Source organism: Eleutherodactylus coqui, chromosome 4 (genome assembly GCF_035609145.1).
Source record: "Eleutherodactylus coqui strain aEleCoq1 chromosome 4, aEleCoq1.hap1, whole genome shotgun sequence".
In the NCBI taxonomy this organism is placed as follows: domain Eukaryota; kingdom Metazoa; phylum Chordata; class Amphibia; order Anura; family Eleutherodactylidae; genus Eleutherodactylus; species Eleutherodactylus coqui.
In genome coordinates, this window is record NC_089840.1 from 229345014 (window position 1) to 229372191 (window position 27178).

General features: G+C 45.3%; 1 protein-coding gene across 3 annotated transcripts in view; it reads right to left on the reverse strand.

Annotated features, from left to right (window-relative positions):
* The window catches only part of JMJD1C (jumonji domain containing 1C), a 226024-nt gene that overhangs the window by 15978 nt on the left and 182868 nt on the right, over positions 1-27178 (reverse strand). For all 3 annotated transcript variants that reach the window (XM_066600820.1, XM_066600821.1, XM_066600822.1), the window contains 10 exons: positions 25534-25677; positions 24694-24853; positions 21986-23661; positions 17057-17226; positions 14743-16937; positions 9777-9978; positions 7402-7616; positions 4359-4511; positions 1127-1216; positions 676-803 (listed from right to left, as the gene is read on the reverse strand). In XM_066600820.1, coding sequence (XP_066456917.1) covers positions 676-803; positions 1127-1216; positions 4359-4511; positions 7402-7616; positions 9777-9978; positions 14743-16937; positions 17057-17226; positions 21986-23661; positions 24694-24853; positions 25534-25677 — 5133 coding nt within the window. The remainder of the gene's footprint in view (positions 1-675; positions 804-1126; positions 1217-4358; positions 4512-7401; positions 7617-9776; positions 9979-14742; positions 16938-17056; positions 17227-21985; positions 23662-24693; positions 24854-25533; positions 25678-27178) is intronic.

Sequence of the window (27178 nt, forward strand, 5' to 3'; positions counted from 1 at the left end):
GATCACCTACTGTACATCCGTGAGAACGTTCCTTCTAAATGATAAAACCTTCCATCTAACATTTAGGAAGCCGTTTGGACAAAGTCTATAGCCTTCATACATTACAGTATGTGATTCTATACTAATGATTAGTGCGACAGATAATATCCTTTGAGTTTAGATGGGGGGTGAAAGGCTGCGCTGCAGTATAGCTGGAGTAGATGTTGGACGGAGCCTGAATATAGAAGAGCAGGACGAAAAGGAGAGGAGATAAAATGGTGAAAAGCATGGTGAAGGTAACCTAAGGTACCTATTTTTGGCCAAATAATCGCTTAAAGCTGCATTTTTGGGCAAAAGTACACCTCGTCATCGACAAGGCACTGAGAAAGAAATTGCTTACTTGCTGGAGTCGCGTGGTTTTTAGGTGAGCTGTAAAGCCAGACAACTATCGGTCGGCGTAAACAGGCAGTTGTTCATGTTTTAATGACTGCCTGTTTAGTGTATGGAGGCAAGCAGCCAGAAGAGATCTCCGCCACCATTCACTGAACCACTATTGCTCCTGTGTGAAAGCACAGAAGCGATAGTCTCTGGGACGCCTGTCAGACTTTATAGAGCTCTTAGTCACTTTGGATTACCAGACAGGATGAATGCGACTAGTCGGATATACTATAAAGCATCTGTTAACTGCGGCCTCACCTGTGACACTCCATTCATTGCTGGGAACTTGTGGCTCGGCGAGGCTTGTTTACCAGTGCACTGGCAGTGCGATTTAATCCCAAATTTGTCCCGAAGGCTGTGCATTGCCTCGAGGAGATCTGTCAGAACTGCAGAGAAACCGAAGACATGAGACTTTAGGATTTAAATTACCAGAATAGATGGATAAATATTCTCTACACTAACCGAGGCAAAATCAGCTAGAAAAAAGTACATGATTTATACCAGCTTTCAAAAAAACCCCCAAAAAAACACAACCCAAAAAACACATACGAGCGGATCTCTTTCGAGAACACCTTAAATAAAATAAATAAATATATATTTTTTTTTTATTTATTTATTTATTAATTTTTTTAAAACCTATTGCTTGGCCTTTAAATGCACACACATAGTTAGAAACAATTAAATACCAAAAGTGGTAGAAGGGTCTTACCAGAGCTGGGGATAATCTGTGTAGGCATTAGGTGCTTGTAATCATGCGGCTGTCCTTTTACGCATTTCAACCAGGTGTACAACTCTTTATCTGGAAGCACACAACAGGTTATGAGGATTCTATTAAAATACCCAACAGTTAAGACGTGGCTTACATTTACTTTCTCATGAATCCCTGCGATGGCATTGCCTTTTTGTAATCACTATAGACCTAGTGGCGTAAGGTTGCCACAAATGCATACAGATTTCCGCCAATTTCTGGGTGGCACCAGAACTGGCACCGGTCAGCTGACAAGCCCAGGTCAGCGGAGATCTGTGGGTTAGAGATCTGAAGCATAGATGGGCGCTCTTATAGTTCACAGCAACTCATTTATATATTAAAGCATCATTAATTCCAGAGCTCTGTACAAATGAAGAATGGGGATTAAACTACATCACATATAAACTGTATAGACTACTACATATATAACACAGGTAACATCCACTAAATGACTAACTGATATGAAGGGAGAGACGGTCCTGCCCACGAGGACAGGTTGAAGGTGCTCATCTCATGGTGACTAGGTTGCAGGATTGTCTGAAGAGGTAGGTCTTCGGGCTTTTTTTGAAGCTTTCCCAGGTGGTGGGTTGAGTTAGCGAGTTCTAGAATATAGGTGACACACAGGAAAATCCTGGAGACTTCTGTGAGGAGCTCACTAAGGTAGAGCAGAGATGGTGGTCTTCCGAGGACCGGAGATTATGGAATATTAGGTCAGAGATGTATGGAGGTGGCAGGTTGTGGAAAGCCTTGGTAGGTCAATGATAACATCCTAAACTGGATTCTCTGGGTAATAGGCAGCCAGTGAAGGGATTAGCAGAGGGGAGAGAGGTGGATCAACAGAGTTGAGGATGGATTAGAGAGGTGAACGAGCATTGAATGGAGGGCCATAAAGAAGGATGCTGCAATAGTCCAGACAGGAAGTGATGAGGGCATGCACTGCATTTTTGTTGACTCAGGGTTGAGTAAAGCTCGTATCTGAGAAATGTTTTTGAGCTGGAGACGGTAGGTGGCGGCGAGGGCTTGTATGTGCGGAGTCAAATGTAAGACACCAGACTTGTGGACCTGGTCTTCTCTCTCTGGTGATGTTGCCAGTGTCATGATAGTTAAAGGGGTTGTGCAGGCATACCCTCCTGCCCAATCTGACATCAGGCATGGAGAGACAGCATTTTACACCAGGGCTGAAGCAACCACCCAAAAGCCAGCAAGTATTGTACAAGGGTCCTCTTCTAATTACCGGTACTTGTGTGCGATACTCGCTGAGCATCCGATCGTTGCCTCAGCAGTGGTGTCTCTCCATGCCCCATGTCAGATTGGGTGGAAAAGTATAACTGCACAACCCCTTTGACTGCTGCTATTAAATTCCATCCCCTGTGGCCACCATAATGGAGACTTATTACTTTGAAGATTTGTTATTTTTAAAAACTACCAATCTCGGCAATTGTCAAACGCCTAAGCCGACAGGTAACACTGTGCCCTTGGATCAATAGACATCCTTACTAGGTTATTTGCAAGAACACACCTCGTCTTATGATGTCTTCACTAAATCATACTATTTTGACAGGTAATTTACACCAGCGCTCCGAGTGCTGGAAGCTCTTTAACCATTTTTACTGTCATTCTGACAAGAATTCACAGGTCATTAAATTTACAGGGATTTAATCAATTCTATTTACCATAGTATGGATTCAGGTTTTAATTTGATTAATCCACCGACCCCATAAAAGTTCAGCATGATTTATTAATGAAACCATCTGCTCTACGTCTCCACTCATATCTCTTGGCTGTAAGCTAATGACACTAGGATGGTAGGTCAACAGTGAGGATCAGGAGGTTGTGCGAATGCTCAGGTGTTCAAGATTTTATCTTTAGCCCCCATTAATGGATAAAAGCCCACCCTAGTTCTAGAACTCTTATCATACTAATTTTAAAAGGGGTAGAAAAAGGATGTGCCATTTTTTCGTACCAGTTTATGAACAAAAGTCTACACAGTTTTAGAAGAGAAGAGGGTGGAAAGCGGGGGGGGGGGGGGGGGGGGGTGACCCCCTTACACCCCATCAACTCATGTTAAAGCCCCAACTCCTCAGCAGGAATATGCATTAATAGAACGGCTGGAGGTGGAGGCTTTTTCAATGCCCGTTTCCAAGAACAGTATGTAATTATTAGTTTTCTTCACTTGCGTCATTCATCATCACTTCAGTTAGACCTGCAGTGAAGGTGTTGTGGACATGAAAAAAGGTGCATCGTGGGTGTGACAATGCAAGAAAGCCAAACGTTGTCCAAGGGCAAACCACAAGGAGCCTCGGCATGCATCATTCGGTACGATAATAAGATTGAAAGAGCAGAGCAAATAATTGAGGACCGCCGATGGACAGTGTAGAAGAGACGGTTTGCAAAGTCAGGTTTTCCGTAGGATCTGTGTAGCCCAACCTGCGTGAAGATCTGAAGACGAGGAAAGTTCCCTGCAAGGTGGCTGCCGCGAATGTTGACCAATGATTACAAAGGTGTGCATGTCGCAATGTGTCAGACGAACTTGACACATGACGATGCCATAAATGGTGCCTTCCTTCCGTCTACTGTCACAATGGACGAGACGTGGATGAAGGACGTTTTCCGTGGTCGCCGGTTATTCCAGTTGTGTAGCATTAGTGATTTTCCCATAAGAAGCATTTGCAACAGGCATTAGCAATTATGGCGCCGACATTGCTAAAAGGTGAACGTCAAGAGGGAGATTATGTTGAGAAGTAATAATACATTTTCAGCTTTCCGGGGTAAGTAGCCTCTTAGGAAAAAAAAAAAATTAAGAGACTTTAGAAATTGAATGTACCTTGTAAGACCGGGCCCGATTCCAAACCCCACGTACAATATATACTTTATACTCAGTGCTGTGCCATAGAGACGTAAATTAAATAATCACATTGATCAAGCAGGACGTTGTCTACACATCACACCCTTAAGCTACTTTTTTTTTTTTATTAGACAAAACCATGAAACAGCAAAGTTTTACAGAATAACTTTCTCCCACAAGCTTTAGGGAGAAAAAAAAGCGGAGGAAGTTATGAAAATCTTGATGTTCGGGGTGGGGGGTGGGGGTTGCTCCAGCAGAGAATTAGCAATTGACTAGCTCCAGAAGCCGAGTCCATGGACTGCTTCCTAAGCATTTCTGCACAGAATGGGGCACTTCATGCAAACTAACCTCGAGAACTTTTCCTTTCCTTCGCCTTATAGCAGTCCAGACAGACCACAAATCCACATTTCTGGCAGACCCAGTGAATGTTGAACAAGGTGGCTTCACAGGCATCACACATTTCACGCACGCCTCGCACCGCTCTCTTCCAGGCTATTTTTGCTGAAATGCAGAAAGATTTAGAAAAACATGAACATCTGCTCTGTACAAACATTTGCTTTATGGACTTTTTTTTTTGGTCACTGACCTTGGTTGATAGATTAAAAATATGGACAGAAACCTATGAGCTGCAGAGAATGTGCCTCATAGGACAAAAAATGTCAAAATTAACCTCTCGAATGTCTGTTTTCTACAACCCAAGGACAAGCTTTATTAAGCTGTGAGCGCCCTCCAATTTGGACAATAGTTTACAGCCATTTTGGTTATGAGCGATGCAATTACTTGTTCTCGTTTAGACTAGGTCAAAGTGTACAAATGTCTTCACAAGTATATACAGGGTAATGTAGTGAAATGCACAAAAGGCAATCAATTAATAGAGTTTCATTTGCTCAATCGGCCATGAGACAAGTAGAAGCATTCATCAGCTGGTAAATGGCAACTGCTGGAAAATAAATTCCCTGCGGTGGTCACTGAAGCCCATTGACAGTCTATAGTCCTCTACGTCCAGTCAAGCAGATAGTGATACTGAGTGTAGGTAACCATGGTCATAGACGTGTAACTCAAGACATTTGTCATTTCTTAGTGGAGTCTTGAGAATATTTTCCATTCTGAGTCAAATTCATTCAGTGCAACAGACTCCATTGGTTGACCAATCAGAGGACTTCAATGGAAGCAGTTCTACAGCAGTCAATGATCAGCATAATCTAAAGGGGTTGTCCAATTAAATGAAGTTATCTCCTATCCTGTGTGTGAGGGCTAACTAAATTGTCAGTGTTGGTCGCAGTCCTGCAGCCCCCACTGATCATGAGAATGGGGTCCCCAAATGAATGGAGTGGCGGACAAGCATGCTCACTACTGCTCCAATCATTTTGCAGGGACTGCGCTTGAACTCTGCCATCTCCAGCAGTACCATTGAAGTGAATTCAGCGAGGATGCTTTACCGGTGCTCCATTTATTCGGAGACCTTCGTAACTTCATTCTCCCAATCTCTAGGGAGTCCCAGTGCTCAGATTCCCACCAATCAGATAATTATCATCTATCCTCCAGATAGGAGATACCTTTATTTCAAGGGACAACCACTTCAAGGAAAAGTTACACTAACCAACAAGAGATCTAACAAAGTTTACTAGCAATATAAAAAGGTAGGATAATAGAAGTTAGGCTCAGTTCCCAATGGCATTTTTTTTAGCTCAGCCTTGATCCAGAATGCAGCATTGGATTTGAAATGTCACTATTTTCACTGTGTTCAATCTAAAGCCTATGGAAACCTTTGTGCATGAAAGATCAATACATGCAGATCTTACTAATTCTCTTAATAAAAAGAAAAAATGCACTTATCAGTTTTGTTTCTGACTCGGGGGCGGTCCAAGCACTAATTAGCTGGTTTCTCTCATGAAAAAGCAAAAGCTCAGCTCCCCCTTCTCACTTATTTTGAGGCTGTGTAGCATAACCACACCCACTCAATCCTACACAGCTCTCTCTCATCCTCTCTCTAAGTAACTTGCTGATCATTCCTACTCTCTGCCGATAGGGGCAGAAAATTCACACAGAAGGAATTACAGCCATTTGTAACAGTAGCTTTTCCTGCTCTACTTTCCTCCCCCATTCCTTGGCATGGTCATACAGTCTTCTGATAGGTCAATGTAAATGAAGTCAATGCACGTTCACAACAGGGGAGCAGCTAAGAAACATCCTGTCAGTTTAGTCTGTCAGGATTTGCTAAGATTTCAGTACTCCAGTCTGCAGTGCCTTGGAACTGAATACAAGCATAGAAGCCAAACAAAACAGAATTCTTTTAATAAAATCCAATTACAAGAGGTCTTCATTTCCAAAAACACGATTAAGGCCTCCTGCACATGACAGGGTCGGATGTAGCATGCGGGATCCGACTCTGTGCCCGTCCGCTGACCTCACTTATCTCTCCCGATTCCCCCTAATTTCTACTGCGCGAGCGCCAGCCTTCGCGCATGCGCAATACAGATTATGCCGTGTTGTCGCTAGGCGATGACACGAATCCCATGACCATTCTGCAGTGCTCACTGCGGAAGGGTCACAGGACGGACGGCTACCATCGACTTCAATGGAAGCTGTCTAGGCGGAAATCGGCACAGAAGGGAGCATGCTGCTATTTTCCTGCCACGAGCGGAAATTTCCGCTTGTGTCCAGGAAGTAGCGATTCTCCATAGGAGGCTACGGGCAGTATTTGCTGCGGAACCCAGGGGCAGCCGCTGGCTTAGAGATGAATGGAGCACATTCGCGTGTGATCCGCGGTAAAACGGAGCATGCTGAAAGTTATTATCTGCGTGTTGCATTCGCAAATCAAATAAAAACCAATCCGCAGGTCTTAAATGAAGTGTGGACGCCCAATGCTTCCCTATGGGCGGCTTGATTTGCGGATCTCACGAGCGGGTGCCACATTTTTGCCCCCTTTTCGTTACATCATAAGATACAATGACAATATTGCAGCTTTTAGAGGAAGCAGGATAGAAAACTCTGCAAACATTCAGTAAGATTATATTGTCATTTCTATAGGGACAATTACCAGGTTATTCGCACTACAGAAGTAGAAGACCGCAGTACCCCGGCATTCTCCGCCTGATCTATGGTTTGGCCTGGATTCTGGTAACTATGCTGCAGTATGAAATAATTCTGACTAATGCCCACAATATTATGCCCTCTCTTTTCCAGACGTAGAAACATGATTGAATTTGCAGCCCTCGGTTTGTAAACCTTCTAGCCTCTGCTACTCAACGCTTGCAAAATCCATTCATCTTGCTGGCCTATTTAATGAATGCATTTGCAGACATTTCCCACACGGAGAAATAATGTGTAATCCGGATGCTGCATATAAACCCATGCCCAGTGGATACACGCGGCGGGAGGCGATACGTACCATCCTTCTTCACCCAAGACATAGCAGCTTTCTCGGACGTCACCATCTGACAGAATTTATCGCCGATGTAACCCAAGACGTACTTAATAGATTCTAGGTCCAATTCATCATCTTCATAGTTTTCGTGCGTCCATAGACTCAGTGCTTCATCATCGTACTGGTCAGGGGTAGAGAATCCATCTATTCTAACAACGCCGTTCTTACTGAAAGATAACCTGGAACACACAGCAGAAAAATAATTGTTTGGGTGCCAGCAGCATTGTGCCCCGTGTGAGCACGGACCATCCGTCTCTGTCCTAACTTTTCATCATGTACTGGAGGTTTAGGCAATGGAGATAAAGCAGACTGTTCTAGGTTTTACATCACGTCGTCTGATTTTACTTTAAACCAAAATGAGACCTTTCTGGGCAGATATTACTACACTGAGGGAGCCAGCACCGACCGGCCCTCATTTCAGGGAACAGGACGTGTTATTCTGGCATCATTGTGAAGAACAGAGTATCCTTGGTATTTGGATGTGCTCAATGGTTTGTTGTATGGCCGACATCTGAAGGCAATTTAGAAAATGAGAGCTTTGGAATTCCACTAGCTTTTTCCAGCCACTACAGGATTCAGTAAAACCCTATTTTACAGCGTTTTGTACTTCTTGTGTCAAACAAATAATGGCTGTATGGTTATGGAGCCATTATGGATATACCCATAACTTAGATGAATAGTCATATGCCATGTCTGTGACTTGGTGCCTAGTTGGTTCCTAAATTCTATACTATTATCCACTTCTTCGCTGGCATATCTTACTTCCTTAGTGTTCTAATAACCCCCGAGAAATTATATTTTATATGCTCACAGAACAATGCCGAAGATTTAATAACTTTCTAGGGACACACATTGGAGGGGTTCTCGTAAACAAGTCACAATAGATTGCAATCCGGATGTTGGTTTGCCACTCACCCCCAACTGAGATACATAGGGGACCCTTGCATTTATTCTCTGCCCCCTTCCCATCAATGAGAAAAGGGTGGAGAGCCCTTACACAACCCTATAAACGTTTTATGGCCACAGTCCTGTAACCGTAAAGGAAGGGCAGGCCCTTCTACAGAGCTGCTGTATGATGATAGTCGCCCTGCGTACATATGTCTGCATATACTTAACAGCAAATGATGAGAACGAATTCTCGCTCATTGCTCAGTAATTGCTGGTGTTTACACCAATCAATTATTCCGTTTTGCAAGATCCAGGGATTGACAGAACGATAAATATTTCAGCGTAAAAGGGCCCTTATTTCTGTCCTTTTGTCATTATACCTTATAGATGAAGTTAGGCCATTCTGTGCTATACTGTATCCTGAGTGCGAGGTATAGTTAGAGAGATGGCCTGATGAATGTCCGTCCTTGTAAGACAAATATAGCTCAAAGTCCGCCAGAGTGACATCTGATCAGTTACAACTCGAGGGTTAAGGGGAGTCTCCAGAGGGGAACCCCTCTCTGTGATGTTCATATGCCCTAATAGGACATATGTGCAGTGGTTGTGTTCGTGGCACAACTACTCTAATCTATCTAACAAAAATAGAGTAGTCAGTGGGTGTGCAGACTAAATGGCCCTCCTCATCAGCTCACATGAACCATCTCAGTGCTCATTTTGGCTGCTCAGCTTCCCGTGGAATGACCGTCCAATCTCCTTAATAGACAGACCATTTAGTTGGTGTCCGTTTACATTGCCTCTGTAGCCATTAAATGGATTGTACCATAATCGCAAGTTACCCCCTAGTAACAGGATAGGGAATAACTTACTGATCATGAGGGGGCTCACCGCTGAGACCCCCATCGATCCTGAGAACGGGGGTTCCATGTCCCCCTCTGTCACTTCGGGGTCACTAGCCAAGTACTCCAGACATTTCATTCATTTCAATGGGGCTGACAAATCCCTAAGCACTTGCCACTCTGCTATTTCTTGCAGTCACATTGAAAATAAATGGAGTGCTAGCACAACTACTGCTTCATGCGGTCTCCTCCTCACTGGAGGGGGTGCATTAAATCTGCAATTAATTGGACCGGGAAAAATGAACCCCCATTCTTGGGATTGGTGGGGGTCTCATTAGTGAGACCCCTACCAAGGAGCAAGTTATTCCCTATCCTGTGGATGGAGGATAACTTGCGATTCTGGTACTACAACCCTGTAAAGGATAAGCCATCAGTGTTAAAGCCCCGAACAACCCTTTCAAGTATTTACCAAATACATCCACATTAATAAGGATATAAACGGTGATAGGATTTCAAGAGTTGTAAAGATGCAGAGAAACACATTGCATGACCACCACAAAATGTCTACTAGACACTAATTAAATAAATGAGACCGCAACGTGGCAAACCCCTCACCTGCGGAAATAATAGAATCTGCAGAAGACCGGAGAGTGTGTGGATTCTTCTCCTTTCTTGGTGCGGATCAGACGGCATTCCCTGCATTTCTGTAAGTTTGGCCCGATCTCGCAGCAAGAGTCATCCTGCAGGAAGGATTCCGCCGTCTGCTTGAGTTTCTTCACTTTCCGCCAGTCTTTTAATACTGAACGAGGTATACCAGCTGAAAGCACAACACAATGAATGTCAGCAAGGAAATGGGGCAAGGATGGCATTTGCAGAACCAGGCGCTAATGATGATCAGGTTAGCAGAAAAACACAATTTTCTTAAGGAAATGAAAATGGACAAGAGACTCAGGAAGGCGGAATAAGGAAAAAAACAAACAAAATAAAAAAAAAAAACACCTTGTCATTTTAAGTAACTTCAGGATGTAAATGACTAGAACTATACTCCATTTATACTGTGCTTCACTGGTGCTCACAAGCTTCAGACTTCATTATCAAGAGCGATTTCCAGCTCCATTAATTGCCTAAACTCTTAGAAACGACTCTCAACATGATTGGTAAAGGGCTCTATTATCAGATTTGCAGCATGTTGGAATGGGGATCCCGAGATGGGAATACCCCTTTAAAAGAGACGCCTCATCGGAGACAACTCTTCTCAAAAGGTGGCTGCTTGGGTGACCAACTGATTCGGCCATTAAAAACTACGTCCAGTCACTACATTTTGCTGCAGGGGACATACCTATGACACGGTGGCCATTCACGACTTGAGGGCGCTAGAACTGGAGTTGCTCATACATAGCGGTTCTCCATGCAGGGGACCACCTCCGTAGGCGCTAACAGGGAATGTCTTCGTGAGACAACCCTTCTAGCTAAAATAGTATTTTCAGACCAAAAGCAATAAACGTGAGCCAGACTAACTCCAGCGATCTCCTCTGATGAGCATTTTATGTAGCAGCGCATTCGTTCGTTAGATCATTTTCACGTCAACATCTTAATTGCAATGTTAATACTCGGACTGCCCGCAGAACCAAAATAGCTGCGGGCCGGTTATATTTCCAGCAGCAGCCGAGTTCACGGGCACAGAAAATAGCCTGCAGAAAGACAAACAGTCCAGTGACTAATTCCGGGAGTGTAAACCTAGCCGGGAGCACGCATCACTGCGAGGGGAGTCTGCAAAAATATGGCAGTCATTTACTCACGGAGTGATGGGGGCGACTTATGAATGCGGCTTCAGTCACAGCCTGACTTTGCTTAAGATTTAATTGCAAATCCCTAAACATGAAGAGATTTGGTAATGTGACACTCATTCAAGTGTGGTTACAAGCCGAAAATGAATATATTATGTTCGCTACATGGTGGGTGTTCTTCTAGACTCAAACATGTCAAATCATGAGGTGGAGGGGATACAGCGGTCCTTGTACCGAGCGCCTCTCCTCTGCGTGAGGCTGAAGACGACGGGAGCGTAGAGTATACACAAGTATGGGGGTGGTTACAGGACGCACAAGAGGTCAATGCACCATAAGGCTGACCGCGGTCCTCTAAGGCTACAGCAGTTCATAATCTAAGACGTCATGCGAATACCCAAAAACCTGACGTGTGCACGTACCGCATGACTTCTCCGTATATGGCTATCAGCTGCGTACAGTAACTCCAGGAACCACAAGGTCATGAAGCTCTGTAAGCAGGTTCATGGCAATGGGCAAATATCATCTACTCCTCCTGCTCGAAGCCCATCAAATACACTCACGGGCAAAAAAATAATGCATTAGATAGAAATGTCAGATTGTTGCAAAAGTTGCTGTGTGGTTATGTATCAGGCAGATATGGGATTTAGTTACAGTTGCGGTCTGATGAGACGTTGGGTCTTGCCACCACAGGCCATACAAGTGCTTCTCCCGTTGCCCTATAGAACGGCTCTTAAGAGGCTTTTATGTACTATACCTCTTGCCGAGAGCTCGTTGACTGCTAGACTTGTTCTACGAGGCACCTGATAATTTGTCCAGTTAACAGAGGGCCCATCATTGGAATGGGAGAAGCAGGATGGTCGCTTCGATGAATTGCCCACCATCTAGGCCATTCTGACCAAGCTGCTAGGAGCAGTAGTTATGTGAGGATACACATACATGGCGAACAGGCTGCGGACAGCCCAGAAAGGATCGTTTGATCCGCCAACAAGAATGAGCGGATCCAACAGTTTCGTTGTCCCCAGTCAATACAGAATCCCATTTCTGCTCTGACTATTTCTAAGCGGTTAGCAGAAGGAAATATGATGTCATGGTGGCCATTACGTGTCCTCGGGATAGGTCATCAATAGTTGATCATCCAGGGCCTACTGCTAGGGACCCCAACCAACCAGCCGATCGGTCACCCGCTGATAGCACCGATGTACACTGGGGTTGGAGCGGAAGCCACGGCTCTGAACCCCTGTGCAGTGGCTGCCGCTTGTAATTGTAGGCACTTCTCTCATTGATTTCAATATCTCAGTGCATCACACAGAGCCTTAAGAGGTGAACGGAGGTCGTATGGAGCCTATGTGTACTGCCGAACAGCCTCAGCTGTGAAATTGACTCCTTACAAATACAACTGAAAAAATTATTAAAAAGGGACATTTTTCTTCTCACAAGGCTATTAAAAAAAAAAAAAAAAAAAACTAAAAATAGTTAAATCATACTTGCCTCAACCAATCCCCCCATCGCTCCTCCAGTGGTCGATAGCAGGAATCACCTCCTGATAATGGGACATGCCTTACAGTAATCACTGGATGAAGGGAGTTGCACTGCACTCTAAGACCCCACTAACATTGAAAGATAATCATTCATATTCTCTCTGGATCACAGAAACCTGAACGATAATTGTTCAGTAGAAAAATCAAATGACGATCGGCGGGCAAAAACAGGAAGTTCATGTATGAACGACGGCCTGTTTACTGTGTAGGGCCGGTACGACCCCCACCTGCTCCGACTGAAGTGCCCAACAGTCATCCCGTGTAAAATGAACCTAACCCACTGCAGCTGGGAGTGAAGAACAGCAGGGCACCAAGCATTAGGGGAATGGGCGCAGCGGGGATCGGGGTGAGGAGAGTATGGCTTCTTTTATTCATCGCATTGTGAGCAGTTAAAAAAAAACAAAAACGTGGCCCTAAATAACCCCTTTACAGCACGGGCTCACGGACCTGAACATATTCTGATTTATGGGTAGATACAGCCTGAATAATCAGTTGGCAAATCTGCAAGTACGCTGCTGTACTTTTTTGTAGCTACATCCTGCACAATCAATCATGGCTGAATCCAGATTTTGGCTGATTGCTATTAGAACCAGTCAAAAAAGTGAATATATTATGTGTACTGCATGGTGGGAGCTCTAAGAGACGTCAAAACATGAGATTGAGGGGACGTACCCTTAGATGTGCTCTTATGGGGCACATCTTTTTGCTGCACTTTATCCTGAAATGTCTGGACTTGTGCCCAAGGGTGGCGGCACACAACAGGCCTCATTTATCAAAACTGTGTAAAACATCATCTACCACATAGCAACCAATCACAGTGCAGCTTTTGTATCTGAGAGTGCTCTGGTAAAATAAAAGCCACTCCGATTGGTTGCTATGGGCAAAGACTAGTTTTTTTTTTAGGGAGTGTTCACATGTTGCCGATTTGCTGCGGTTTTTGGTGAAGATCACCTGAAGATTTCACACCTACAATTTCAAGTTTTTTCATGCAATAGTTTGAGCCCAAACTACAAATGGATTTGAAAGGGTATGGCAAATATAAAGGAAGGACTTCTACTACTCCTTCCTGCTGGTTCCACTTCTTCTAAAGACCCCCATAAACATTCGGCAACAGTCGTTCGAACCCACCTATTTCAGTGGACTGTCGGATGTACACAGGGCCTCTCAGCTTTCCCCGGACATCATATGCCAGGTTAAAGAAGGATCAAGTATGGTCAATCCTTTTGTCTCTGCTGAAAGTGTGTCTCCACCAGAGCTGTCCGACTGCAACTTTCTCCACTGACCCCATGGAAAAAAAACACGTACGCCCAGCTGAACGTTCAAGTGCATGGAGTAGTCGGGAGAAAGCAGTCAGGTGGTGTATGGGCAGCATAAAATGGACTACAGGCCAGAGCCGGGAGTACTGAATAGGATTCCCAGAATGCAAATAAGTAGAACAAGACTTGTAAGACCCTGAATATGCAGGGAATGCTGGGTGATTTGAGCTTAGAAGTGGTTGAAAAAAATTGTTTGGTGAAAGAATGCAAGAAAATGAGAAAGATGATTGCCCAGTTACCAGACAACATTTCAGCTATAGCTCCAAGTGCCTTAACATAAGAAAAGGAGCAGTACTTACCTGACCTCTGCTGTGGGGTTGCAGCACCGTTGCCCTGTCCTCCACTCTCTCACTGTTGTGAAAGACGTTATCCCAAGAAATCACCTGCAGCATCACCGCCCTTTCTCCTGGTATCCGCGCTCCCATCCTGGGAGCCATGATGTCAGGAGTTCCCAATGCTGATGTGGCAGCCTTTGATTGGCTACAGCGGTCAGGTGACTTCCTGTGCTAGCATCATTCACAACAATCCCCAGGAGGATACCGGGCTGGATCCCCGCGACAGACGTTGCTTTTTTTTCTCATGTCAGTTGGCGCTATAGCAGAAACGTCTGGTAACTGGACAGCCCCTTTAAAGTGTAAGACCATTATTTAGCCTGAAGTAGAAATGAAGTTTGGAGGAAGTTGTGTCCCCTCAGCAGTCTCTACTGTACTCCCTGCTTACAATTATTTATGGCCCCTGGAAAGTGACCTAAAGGGATCTGATGTTATCTGCTAAGAATTCCCATGATCGCTCTCATCTTTCCTGATGTTTGTACCTAAGAAAAGCTAAAAACACACAATCGGAGCGCGGCGTGGACGGGATCCAAGAACAAATCGACAAAAGGAACCGAGCCCTGGTATAAATAAAAACACATGAGGCCGGAAAGCCGTCTAATACTTACTGCTGGAACTAGTGCTCTGTAACTTCAGTTTGCTTTTCTCCTTGGCACTGCGACTAAGAATACCATTGGGTTTGATTTCCTCCTCTTTGTCTGTGTCACCTTTTCGCCTCTGCATATCATTTTGCTTCTTTTTGTACGTTGGCTTGGGCTGACGTTTCAGCCTTTGTCCAGACTTGCTCTCGCTTTCATCCGAGTCCTCTGTTTCTGAGCCAGATTCGTAAGTCCTTTTACCCCTCCTCCTTGTAAGCCTATCTTCCTTGGGAGATTTGTCCTCCTGCACTCTTAGGTCTATGTTATTCTGCAGCTCGCTAGAAGTCGAAGCGATCAGATTAACGCTACAAGGCTTAATGATTTCAGACACCATAGCGCTTCCCGCACTTTCTGGCTTACTGTTAGTGTTTTTATCTTCTTCTGAGTGTCGGGTAAGCCAGGCTTTTTTCAGTTTTGTATGGTAGTTTGGCTGGCTGCACTGGGAAGCCTGCCCAATACCCGTAGAGCTTGTTGTGTTTGTTGAGCTGCAGGGTGCGTTACTTTCTGGAGAGCCGGAGGCTGCAAAGGTCTGATTTTTCACAGCGTTGGTCTCGGGATCATTGGCATTAGTGCTTTTCAACTGAGCTGCAGCCAAAGCCGCCTTGTGCTTTTTCAAATGGATAAAGTCGCTTGAAGCGGGATATAAGGAGTTGGGTTGAATTGCACTTACAGTCTTGCTATTGGTGGCTGTGATGTTAGCGGCGCTCTCTTGACTCGGTGGCACGGGTATTGAACTGGTGCTTTCGATCACTGTACAAGTGGAGACGGCACTGGATAAAGAGTAAGTTACTTCTGATCCGCTGCAACTTGAAACGCTTGTGGTTGTGGGGGCAGAGGTGGTCACATCGGTTTTGGTGCTGCACATTATATTGGTTCCAGGTGCCGAGGAACTGGGAATGTTTTGCGAGGGAGCGGGAGCGTTCTTCTCAAAGATCACATGACTGCTGTCGGAATTCATAAGTGGCTGGGCAATCCTTGAAGTCTCTCTGGTTTCCAAAGGCTTTGTGCAATCTGATTGATTCACTCCAGCTGAGGATCTTTCGCCAACTCTCTCCTTGGGGACCGCCTGAGTTACTGGCACAATATCGTACTTCGCACTGGATGGTGGGCGTACAATGACAGACGCGGTTGCCGACGGTAACTTCACGTGATTTTTCTCTGGCAGCCACTCGATTTTACTGTGATTTTGCTTCTCATTTGTTTTCCAAATTTCCTGGACCGGCTTCTCGGTGTTCTTTTTGTAATTTGCGGCGCCCTCCTTGGGCTCAGGAACTAAAGTCGGAGGTTTCTGAAGTTCCTGGATTTTACCTCCAGTGGTTACAGGCTGCACCGGAGTGAGGGTTGGTGGAGACAGATTGCTGTAACCAACATCCTTCCTATCAAGGCTGTGGTGAATTGGAGGGTGGAAAACAGGTGCCCTGTGCAAGGCGGGCATGCTACGGAGTGCGTTGGACGAGGAGACGGACAACTGGGTTGGACTTCTGCTATCTCCTCTGTAAGATGTAATGGTGTGAGTGGCCACCTGCTGAGGAAGTTGCTCATTTAATTTACTAGCAGATCCATCTTCAGGTTGGTGTTTAATTAATGGAGGTGGTTTAGATAAGGACGACATATATGAATTAATAGTAGAAGAATTCGTTGAAGAAGGGCTGGCGTTCTGCTTTTCGGGGAACACGCTGACGGCTTCCTTAGATGCGAACGCCCTTGGTGGTTCGTTCACCACGCTATTGGACAGAGTGGTGAAATAATTACTTTGCGGCAAGCTTTGAGAGACTGAATTTTTCATTTTGTACAGATCGGAGATGGGGCGCTCTAGATTGTTTTCTTGTTTTACCAAGTGGCTTTTCGGGCTGCATGACATAATGGGCGTTACTCTGGCGTAGGTCTCGCGCTCGTTCTCGTGCGGTTTCATTTTTATAGAGAATGATGAAGCTTCGATGTTTTCCTGAAGGATCCTCCTGTGCTCGTCTTTATATTTACTCGGCCTCTCCACACTGTCCGGAGCTGGCCGCTGCAGCTTGGTGTGGCTCAGAACAGGCTCCATGTAATGTCTATGTATATGGCCATCTTTTCCAGAGTGTATTCGGTTGTGTTCGTGCTCGGACTTTACAGGCGCTGAAGTAACTGAACGTAACGTTTCGCTAAACGTCTTCTTCTCCAAGTCCCTGTCGAGAAACAAGATTGTATTATTTCCTTTAGCTATTTATTGCTGTATTACGGCCTACAGAAATGTATTCTTCATAGGTGATATTACGCATTCCAGTGGGAGGACAGGACTACTTACTCTTTATGGTGATCCGACGATGGTTTGGACAAGGGCGGACTTGAATGCGCTGCCAATTTAAGTGGTCTGAGAGGGTCAGCACTGGAGGGACGCACAGGAAGGTGACCCATTAGTAAGCCATCCGCTGACGTCACAGGCGTGGGCTGGTGTAACCAGGGGCTGGCAGTATTCTGCAAAGAGGAACAAACAAGTGTGTAATTATATGCTGCTCTGTCTAGTCCCAAATGACAATAAAAAGAAAGGGAGGGGGAAAAAAAAGTAAAAAATATTGTTGGAAAGAATTTACAAACAGCTGGCAATGGAATAAAATGAGAAAGGCCTCGTTTACACGGGGCAGATTTCCTGTCCAGACTCCGCAGCATTTACAGTAGTAGCAATGTGCTTGGGATTTTCATAACTTGTCCAAATGTTGCGAAATTGTTTTCTATGGGCATGTATATATGCGTGCCCATACGCAATACCAATATTGTGTATGGGCAACGTGTATACGCTCTGTTGCTTGGCGACGGCGTGGGACATATAAGCAAAAAACGGGTGTACTGTTCCTGACCACATGCCTGAGTATGCGGTCACGCACAGTACAATGTCGCAGCCATACACGACTGCACGCAGGGTCAGCTGTAAAACAGTGTGTCCCCTGCAGCGTTTTACGGCCATGTGAGCCTGGCCTAATGCTCACCTTACTGATCCCCTGCTGCAGCAGCGCCAGCGATGTTGTGTCGTCTTGTGACCGCTCACAGCGACGGCCATGTCATCAGTGGAACCCGCTAGACAGAGACCAGGAAGCATCGGCACGCGGGGGCGGCAGGTTTATTACTCATTTTGTTATTTTCTACCGTTGCCAGCTGTTTGTATGAGATTTCACGGGGCAGGAAAACCCCTTTAAGAAGCAGACAGTGTTGTAAAATGTTCTGCCATTCTACTACAACAATAGGGAACTGAAACAAAGCCTTTCAATCGTGGCGTAAAATGTGTCATGTGTCACCATCACAAGGCGACAAAGGTGAGTCATTCTGTATGCTTCACAGTTACGGCATCTTATGATCGCTAAGCCACAAAAATACTAAAAAAAGGACACCAACTAGTAAAACAACGTACTTTGTCTCTAGTAGCGAGTTGATTTCCGTGGCGCAGTAAATGCAGCATACAAGAAGAGCTGCAAACATGGAGGCCTTTAGAACTGGATATGCAGTAAAGTGGTGATCATTGGGGGAAAGGAGGGGGTAGGGGAAAACTTTCCAGCACGAAAAAAGGGATAGGGCATCAATATCAGACTGGAAGGGACTTTGCACCAACCAGCTGTTTGAAGTGTGTCCAGCGTTCGGGTGACTTCTGTGGCCTTTTACTGTTTGCCAGGTATAGAGCTGTTCATTTTGTAGTGGCGGTGTCTGGTACTGCAGCTCAATCCCATTCACCAGAATGGAACTGAGCTGACACTGGCTATGTGACTGATGATCATCATCTTACAGGTGTGGGCTCACCTGAGCCTTCCAACAGCCAATTGATGGGGCACCGGGAGCTACATTTCACTTGAAGGGGCTTTCCAGGGAATTTTACAATTACTGGTCTATCATCAGGATAGATCATCAATAGTTGATCGGCTGGGGTTGATCAGGCGCCCACTGTTAGCGCTGCAATACACAGGGGTCAGAACAGAAACTGTAGCTCCAACCCTGCTGTAGTGGCCAGCGCTTGCAACTGCAGACGCTACTCCCATTGATTTTAATAACAGCTGTACCTGCAAATACCAGTTCCGGCCACTACTCAGGGGTCTGAGCAGCAGCTGCCACTGCAACCTGTGTATTGCAGTGCTGACAACGGGCATTTAATAAGCTGGGGCAGAGCAAATAGGCAAGCACCTCTTTAATATTCGGAGCTTCCCAGAATCAGGTAACGTGCTGCGTTCCTCTGTCTCAGGGTAGTTTATGTAATCTGACGCTCAGTACAGTAATAGGAAAGTGATATATGACTACATATGGAAACTATGCATGGTATAAATGATGGCGGCCAGATGTTTACATTGGCCTGCCGCTGCAGAAGGATGCTATTATAACCAAGCTATACCTCACGCCAGGCTTATTATTTCCACTTTCCCTTACACAGAAGTTCAGGGGCGCAGACCCTTCAGCAATCAGCACGGCAGAGAATCTGGGAGGGTGCAGCTAAATGCTGAAAACCTGTTTATTTCCCTTTACCGATCGCTTGTGACCTTTTAAGAGATAGAAGCTGCATAATCTCCGAGGCGTCTAGTAAGTCACTTCTGCTAATAATGGTTTCCCCGGGTTATGGCGGTATGACGGCACAGGGGGATAGACTGCTAAATATCAGAGCCTGTGTGTGCCCACTCTTAGATTGGGTCTGTCACCGGCGTAATGAACAGATCCATGAAAACACAAAGCAAATATTTCCACAGTCACTGTTTATTACAGATAAGGTTAGCCATTAACCCTATGCATCTCCTTTCTCCACAGGAAGGACCGCGGAGAAGAGAAGCAAGTTTTCTTTATGCCATTCACGTTCATCATCCGGGGTCTCTAACTTACATGAATGCAATATACAATCAATACGGAGACCACAAAACGGTCAGATTTAAGCCTGGATTCGCACCGTGCAGATTGATGGGTGCAATAAAAAGATTACAGTATGAAAAGATTGTATCTACAAATGTACAATGTGAAATCTCAGTACTGCAGTACATTATACTTGTGTTAGCTGCAGGTCTGAGGAACGCTGAACCAAATGAAATGTTGATTAAAGAGGTTTTTTCCATTAAGACAATTATCTCCTATTTACAGAGTAGGGGCTAAGCGTCTGATCGCTGCGACTCCCAGAAATCAAGAGAATGGCGCGTCCCAAATGCTCCTCAGGAATTGAGTGGCGCTGTTTATATGTGACCAACACTCCACTGACTTGCAAGAGACAGAGGGAGATAGCCGAGCGCATCGATCTCCCTTTACTCCTGTAGAAGTAAAATGGTCATACATGTGCTGCTCTATTCATGTGGAGCAATCAGACCCCCACTAATTAAAGATTTATTCCTTATCCTGTGAATAGGGGATAAAGATCTTTAGTGAGAAAACCCCTTTAAACAGACTCCATTACATGAGTACATCACATTACGGCATTGTTAATGCCCAGAGGACAAGGTGACAGACCTAAAATTGTGTATTCAGGCAGTGGACAACCCGAAGATGTGGCTATTACCAGTCATGTGTGAATATCGCGTCTGCGGTTTTTAAGCAGCTTTTTTGGGTGTAGGTTAAAAATGCTGCAGCCAGATGTTAAAGTAGACGGGAAATTACTGAAAAGTCTATATAAAAAGCGTTTTCGTAGTTTACTGGCATTTGCGTATGTGCGTTTTGTTTTTCTCTTCAAAACGTAGCATTCTTTGGATACGGAGCTTTTCCTATAGGCTTCTCTACAGGACTTAAAAAATGGCTTAAAAAATGACTTAAAAAATCATAAAAAAATGTTAATTTCCCGCGTCGCATATTAATTTGTGCACCAGATTTTTTCTGCAGCATGACCAAATTTTCAAAATCCCACCTACATCGCTGCTACTGTAAGCCAATTTTAGCACGGCCAAGAAAATGGTGTGAGAATTGTGCCTTGCGAGACGCACGAATATAAACCCTATTCTTTTGAACGAGGTCATATACAGGAGCAATTTTTTCCAGATAGGCGACGCAGGAAAAAAAAATCGCAACATGTCCCATCTCTGGGCCCACCATCACATCGCCTAGCATTATCAATGGGGCTGATGGCGGCATCGCGCCACGTGCTAGCTGTAAGAATTGAAAAGAATGGAAGAAACTGTACAATCCTGTGCTGCGGTGGAAGCTCGCTACTTCTCTGAAGTGATGCGAGGCAGTTTTGATATAAAACCGCCCCACATTCGCGGAGACATCGAATGTTGGCAGTGCGATATCAGGAAGTGATTCCCGGCCCAAAATCACACTCGTCGTGTAAAGTTAACCTAAATTCTGCAGATTTTCTGTGCAAAGGATGTGGAAGGAAAAAGTGTGGCAAATCCATCCCTGAGGGTTTATTCAGACGTCCGTATATTGTCCTGGTTTTTACACCCGCCCGATATACGGTGTCCCTTTCTGCAGGGGGAGGAGGTGGGCCGGGAGCAGTGCACTGAGCTCCCGCCCCCTATCCACTGTTTGCAATGGGAGGGGTGGGGCTATGTTCTGCCCCATCCCGCCCCCTCACATTGCAAACAGTGGCGAGGCCCGGAGAGGGGGCAGGAGCTCAGTGCACTGCTCCCGGCCCGCCTCTTCCCCCTGCAGAGGTTTCTCACACAATTTTTTTAGAAAAAAAAAATTGCAATTTTTGTAGCAGTTTATTTTTTTGTTTTAATTAAAACTAGATTGAATTGATATGGGAGATAAAAATGATGGATCTACTTCTGGGTTTGGCCCAAAAAGCTACATGAGCATTTTCACAAAAACACTGTTAAACCACCTCAATACAAGCGAAAAAAACCTGTGTTAATCTCATTTTTGAACGACAAGTTCACCGGTGAACGCACGGTACGGATATTTGTGACTATTGTTATAGCAGACTATGGATGTGCTGCATGCAGTCACCTCTACGTATGCAGCACATCCCACTGACTGTATAGATGGCACTAATGTACCCATGCAAATGCAATGCCTGAGATTGCTGCTCCAAAGGATCTACGATCCATCACAGATGACAGATTATTTTTTAGTAGATCCTACTTGGCAGACGTGGGTCCATCAGGTTGCCATTTTTTTTATGGCAGAGCATTGCAGCGACAATGTTATCATGCACGTCAGCGCAAACCTGATGGCATAAAGCCTAAGCCCACGACTGCCTAGACTCTTCCTAAATAATACAATTTAATAGTTGAATGACTTCGTAAGTTTACCATATAGATAAACTTCTCCACCCAGCACTTACCCTTCTTATGGAAGCTTCTGCATTGACATGGTTCTCTGGGTGCACCCACTTTGAAGAAGGTAAGCCAAGGCTTGAGTAGGCATGACTTCCATTTGGGTACTGCCAAATAATAGGGTAAAGTCCCAGCTGGTTGTAAGAAGCTGGAGGATGCGCTTGGCCAAGAAGATGAGGTGGCTGGTGCTGTAACATTTGCTGTTGTTGCTGATGTGCAAGTGCCAAATGGCTAAGGCTGCTGGCATGTGCAGTCTCTAGCTGAGGGTGACCGCCTAACAATGACCCGGGGGGCATACCAGGTAGCACCGTAGACAGTAAATGAGGATGGTGGACCGAATGGTGGGATGTGCTACCTAGCGCGTGCGCATTTATAGCAGTCATAGGCGTTTGGTTTGAAGAGGACGTTAACATATGAGGGTTCGCCGTTAGTGCTGGATGGTGGTTGTTTGGAGGTAAACATGCTCGATGAGCTGGAGAATGAAGAGAAAAATTGTGCTGGTGCAAATAAGGAGAAATGTGATTAGCTGCAGTATCTGGTCCGACAAGTGCTGGGTCCCTGTAAACGGTAAAATGCTCGTTTTTGTCTATAATAAGTGGACTCTTTGTAGATTCGATCGCGCCGACTCTCGCCGTCACCGGATGAAAGCTTGACCTGTGCGTATCGCAGTCCATTTTACCAGAGGGCCTCCCGACTCCAGAACCCTGATTATTGTGATAGTTCAACTTGAGTTTCAATGAATCTGGAGAGTGGACGGGACGAGACTTCAAAACATCCGGAGAAGAACTAAACTTTATTTTACTGGAATTTTCCGTTATATGCGACTTTGATTTAAGAGCGTCCAGCGTCTGTTTTTGAAGCCTCTTCTGTTCATCCGTTAAGGATGTACTCCCGATGACGGAGGTGTGGTGGATCTTCTCCCTTTCGTTCACCTCCTTATGCGTCAACTGGGGTGTTTTTAAAACCCCTGAAAGTGCCAAATCTGTCTTATTAACATTGTCATTCCAACCGTGTTCAGATTCGTGTTTCTTCACACTAGAAAAATTTAAGATGGTGCCAAATGAGTGCTTGGGGTCGCTGCCCTGTAGCTCCTTCTTGGCGGCGGGCTGCGGGTTAAACTTAGTTGAACCGCTTTCCTGCAGTGCTTTGTCCAAACTGTTTTCATTAGTAAGGACAATAGCATTTTTTGGCGTGGGAGGTTTGCTGATAAGCTGATCAGTCAATTCGTTAGTGTTGTTCCGCTCGACCACGCTATCTAGAACAAGCGGTTTATTGGAATTCTGCTCATAAAGTGCTGTCTGTTCAGATAGGAGGAACTGAGAGTTTTCTTTCTGCAGCTGTAAGTCAGCTGACTTTAGCCTTTCTGCTTCTTGATGCTTTTTATCTTCCTGTATTTCATCCCAGTGAGAATGCCTATCTATTAGTGTCTGTTCCTCAGCCCCCACGCTACTTTGGGATTTTCCTTCGTCTCCATTTATCTTTGAAGTGTTCTTGCTTTTCAACTCGTTCTCGGAATTTTGCTCAGAGGAAGAATCTATTATCCTTTTATTTGAATTTTCGGAGTCGCTGCTCTCAGAGTAGTCGGAAATATTGTCTGTGCGCAGCCTTTTCAGAATTAATTTCTTTTCATCCTCTTCGGGTTTCCTCCTCTTGCTGTGAAAATGTTTGTTCCTCTTCACATTTTCTGCAAACAGAAATACAGACATTAGTCCATGCGAACAACCGATGACACGTCTTAGTATGTCGTTCAATTAGGAGATCCGGAGAAAGGCCGGACCTCAAGCAAAAATAAGACCAAAATGTGGCAATTGCCCTAGTTCAGTTTTTCGGTCTTTTTGCAGAGTAAATGTTGACTTATGCTGCAGGAAAGCTCCCGATGCACGAGCCAATTGTATTCAGAGACCCCCAATGAAGACCTTTGGCCTTCAGTGGGCCAGGATACCTTTTTTGCTGTATAGAATAATGTATTCCGTAGAAAGGCATCCAATTTTAACCCAATAAAGACTGAGAGCCGTAAACCTACAGCGCTTGGTCCTGGGCTTTAAACACGACTGATAGTCAATATATGGCGCAGGATTAGCGCTCCTGCAACCGGTCACTGACAGGAGCCGAAAAGAGAAGCGGATAAGAGTTTGAGCCTTCCCTTTTGCAGGCTTCATAGCACTAAATGTGGAGAACAGAGGAAGTAGAAGATTCAGCATAACTTGTATTTCAATCATTTAAACCTCTGCTCATCCTGGTCCGAACAGTCCAATGGGCGGGCCTATCAGTGATTGACAGCTTTCCCTGTACAGTCACACACAGACAGCTGTCAATCACAGATAGGACTGCCCATTGGACGGTTCAGCTCAGAACGAGCAGAGGGAGAATCAGGCAAGGTAACTAATGCTGATCAGGATTTTGTAGACCTCTTCAATTAGGAAAACTCTAGGATCCTGCATTCATTATATGGAGCAAAAAAAAAAAAAAAAAATGCGCAAAATATACCTAGGAAAACTAATCAAAAGCTATTGGGGTCTTTGTGATTTTTTTTTTCTACTTTGTTTACAGTTGTACTTGGATCAAACTCTCACAAGATGGATCTCACATTCCAACTTTTTTCTTAAGTGTGATGACAGCCCCAACCCACCCATTTCCAGCAAGCTTTCGGGATAGTTTCCTCCTCCTCCCAGCTCTCACAAACCATTACAGGTCTGCATACCTCCCCTACTAGTACCGTCATATCTTTCTTCTTTAATCCTATCTTCATCCGGCATGCTGCTGTCAGAACCTTTCCTCTTGTTTAAACGGGCATTTCGGTGCTGGCTCTGCTTCGTGGAGCTCTGCGAGTTCATTGCTGGCCTGGGACTGTTTGCTTGTGCACGTGTATAATGACCCTACAAAAGGCATGAGGACAGATATAGTAATAGTGCCTAAAATAAAGTGCATAATCCTATAGAAGACCGGCAGAAAACGCAACAAATTAATCACAGTGGTACATGCTGTGTGACCTGGTGCCTCTTACCCAACACCCTCCTTTACGCCACCTCTTGACTGTCTTACTTTGCACCAGACTTTTGTGCAAAAATTGTGGCACATGGAACAAGTCTAGTCCTCTGTTCCAGCACCAGATCACATGGTACGGACCCCTCGTTAGGGACATCACTCATAGGGGGTTGGCTTCAGCTCATTTTAATGACTATGCAAGACTCATAGCATGGTCATGGCTGACACAGACAGAAAACGGTATTGAAATGAGCCAAACCTCTGCAGTGATGCCCCCGATGATGGGACAATGGAGGAAGCTCTTTAGCACAAAACTGAGCCGGAATTGTAGCACTGCTCATACCGTAGTAACGCATCAGATTGCAGATAAAGACTGAAAACGGAAAGCTGCAGTTTGATCATTTACTCTGCCAACAACTCCACTCTCGCTTTTATCAAAACTAGTGAAATGTGATAAAAAAGAAAGGAAAAATAAGGCCAACTTATCCCAGCATTTCCCCCACCAGCTCTTCTTCAGAGATGACGTATACAATCCAGCACCGAGACATTTATGTAAATCGGAGACACTTACATGAATTGTGTTGCTGTTCTGGTTGGAGCGCGACCTGCGGCGACTTGTGATGCCAATATTTTCACCTTTTAGCAGAGAGTATACAACGTCATCGAGAAAGGTCATCTGAACCATAGAAGGGTCAACATTCTGTGGCTCTAGAACCTGGGCCAAAATACACAAAACATGGCGACCATTAGTACATAGGCACTAAAATACACTGTAAGAATCAGGATCTAGGAGAAGACTAAGTTGAATAAATATAATTATTGACGATTCATGCAGCAAGTTGTAACCCAGTGATGAAACACTACATTTATTTAAAGTGCCGGATGATGCAAGTTTCTCTCTTCATTGCTGCTCGGCACACCAACAGGGATTCAGTGCACTACAGCAATAAGGACTGCCGGTATATCATTAAAGAGGTTTTCCAGGCAAAAACTATTGATGACTAGAGATGAGCGAACGTGCTCGGCCACGCCCCTTTTTCGCCCGAATACCGTGATTTCCGAGTACTTCCTTACTCGGGCGAAAAAATTCGGGGGGCGCCGTGGCGGCACGGGGGGTAGCAGTGGGGAGTGGGGGGGAGAGGGAGAGAGAGAGGGCTCCCCCCTGTTCCCCGCTGCTACCCCCCGCACCGCCACGCCTCTCCCCGCCCCCCAAATCTTTTCACCCGAGTACTGAAGTACTCGAAAATGGCGGTACTCGGGTGCGTAAGTACTCGAAACGAGTACGTTCGCTCATCTCTATTGATGACCTATTCCCAGGATGCCATCAATCGTTAATCATCAGGGACCCGCCAATCAGGATCCCTGGCAACGATATGATCAACCAGCCAGCTGTTAGGCCTCATGTCCACGGGGAAAATCAGGCCCACTCCGGATTCTCCATGGAGAATCTGTAGCGGGTCCCTCTTGCCCCGTGGACATGAGCGCTTAAAATAAGAATTAAACTTACCTCTCGCTCGCTCCGCATCTTCCCTTCGCCGCGGCATCATCTTCTCTGCGTCGCGGCCGGATCTACTTTCTTCGGCCCTGCGCATGCGCTGGCCCGAAGAAAAAAGATCCGGCCGCGACGGAGAGAAGATAGAGCCGCGGCGAAGGGAAGAACCGGAGCGGGTGAGTAAATTCCGAATTTTGTCTCCCGCGGATCCGGACGGCTTCCATAGGCTTCAATAGAAGCCCGCGGGAGACCCGCACGAAAATGGAGCATGGTCCAGATTTTTTCATGCTCCATTTTTTTAAAAATAATTTTTAATGACCATCCGCGGGTATTTATCTACCCGCGGGTGGTCAATGCATCCTTATGGGATGCGGATCCGCGGGCAGGAGAAGAGTTAAAATCAGCTGCGGATTTTAATTCTTCTTTTGCCCGTGGACATGAGGCCTTAGTACATGTGTCGTAAGGAAAGGTATTGGAAGAGCCCTTGCTGGCTTCACTGCCATTGAACTCAAAAGGGAGCTGAAGCTGCTATTACACTTTAGCATCTGTCCCTAGCCTTGGAGACAGAAGTGCTGGAAGTGTAATAGCAGGCTTCAGCTCCCATAGAATTCAATGGGACTGAAGCCAGCTAGGGAACATCCGCTCCTGTCCTCTAGGACAGTTCCCCAACTCCAGTCCTCAGGGATCGCCAACAGATCATGTATTCATGTATACAGGATCTCCT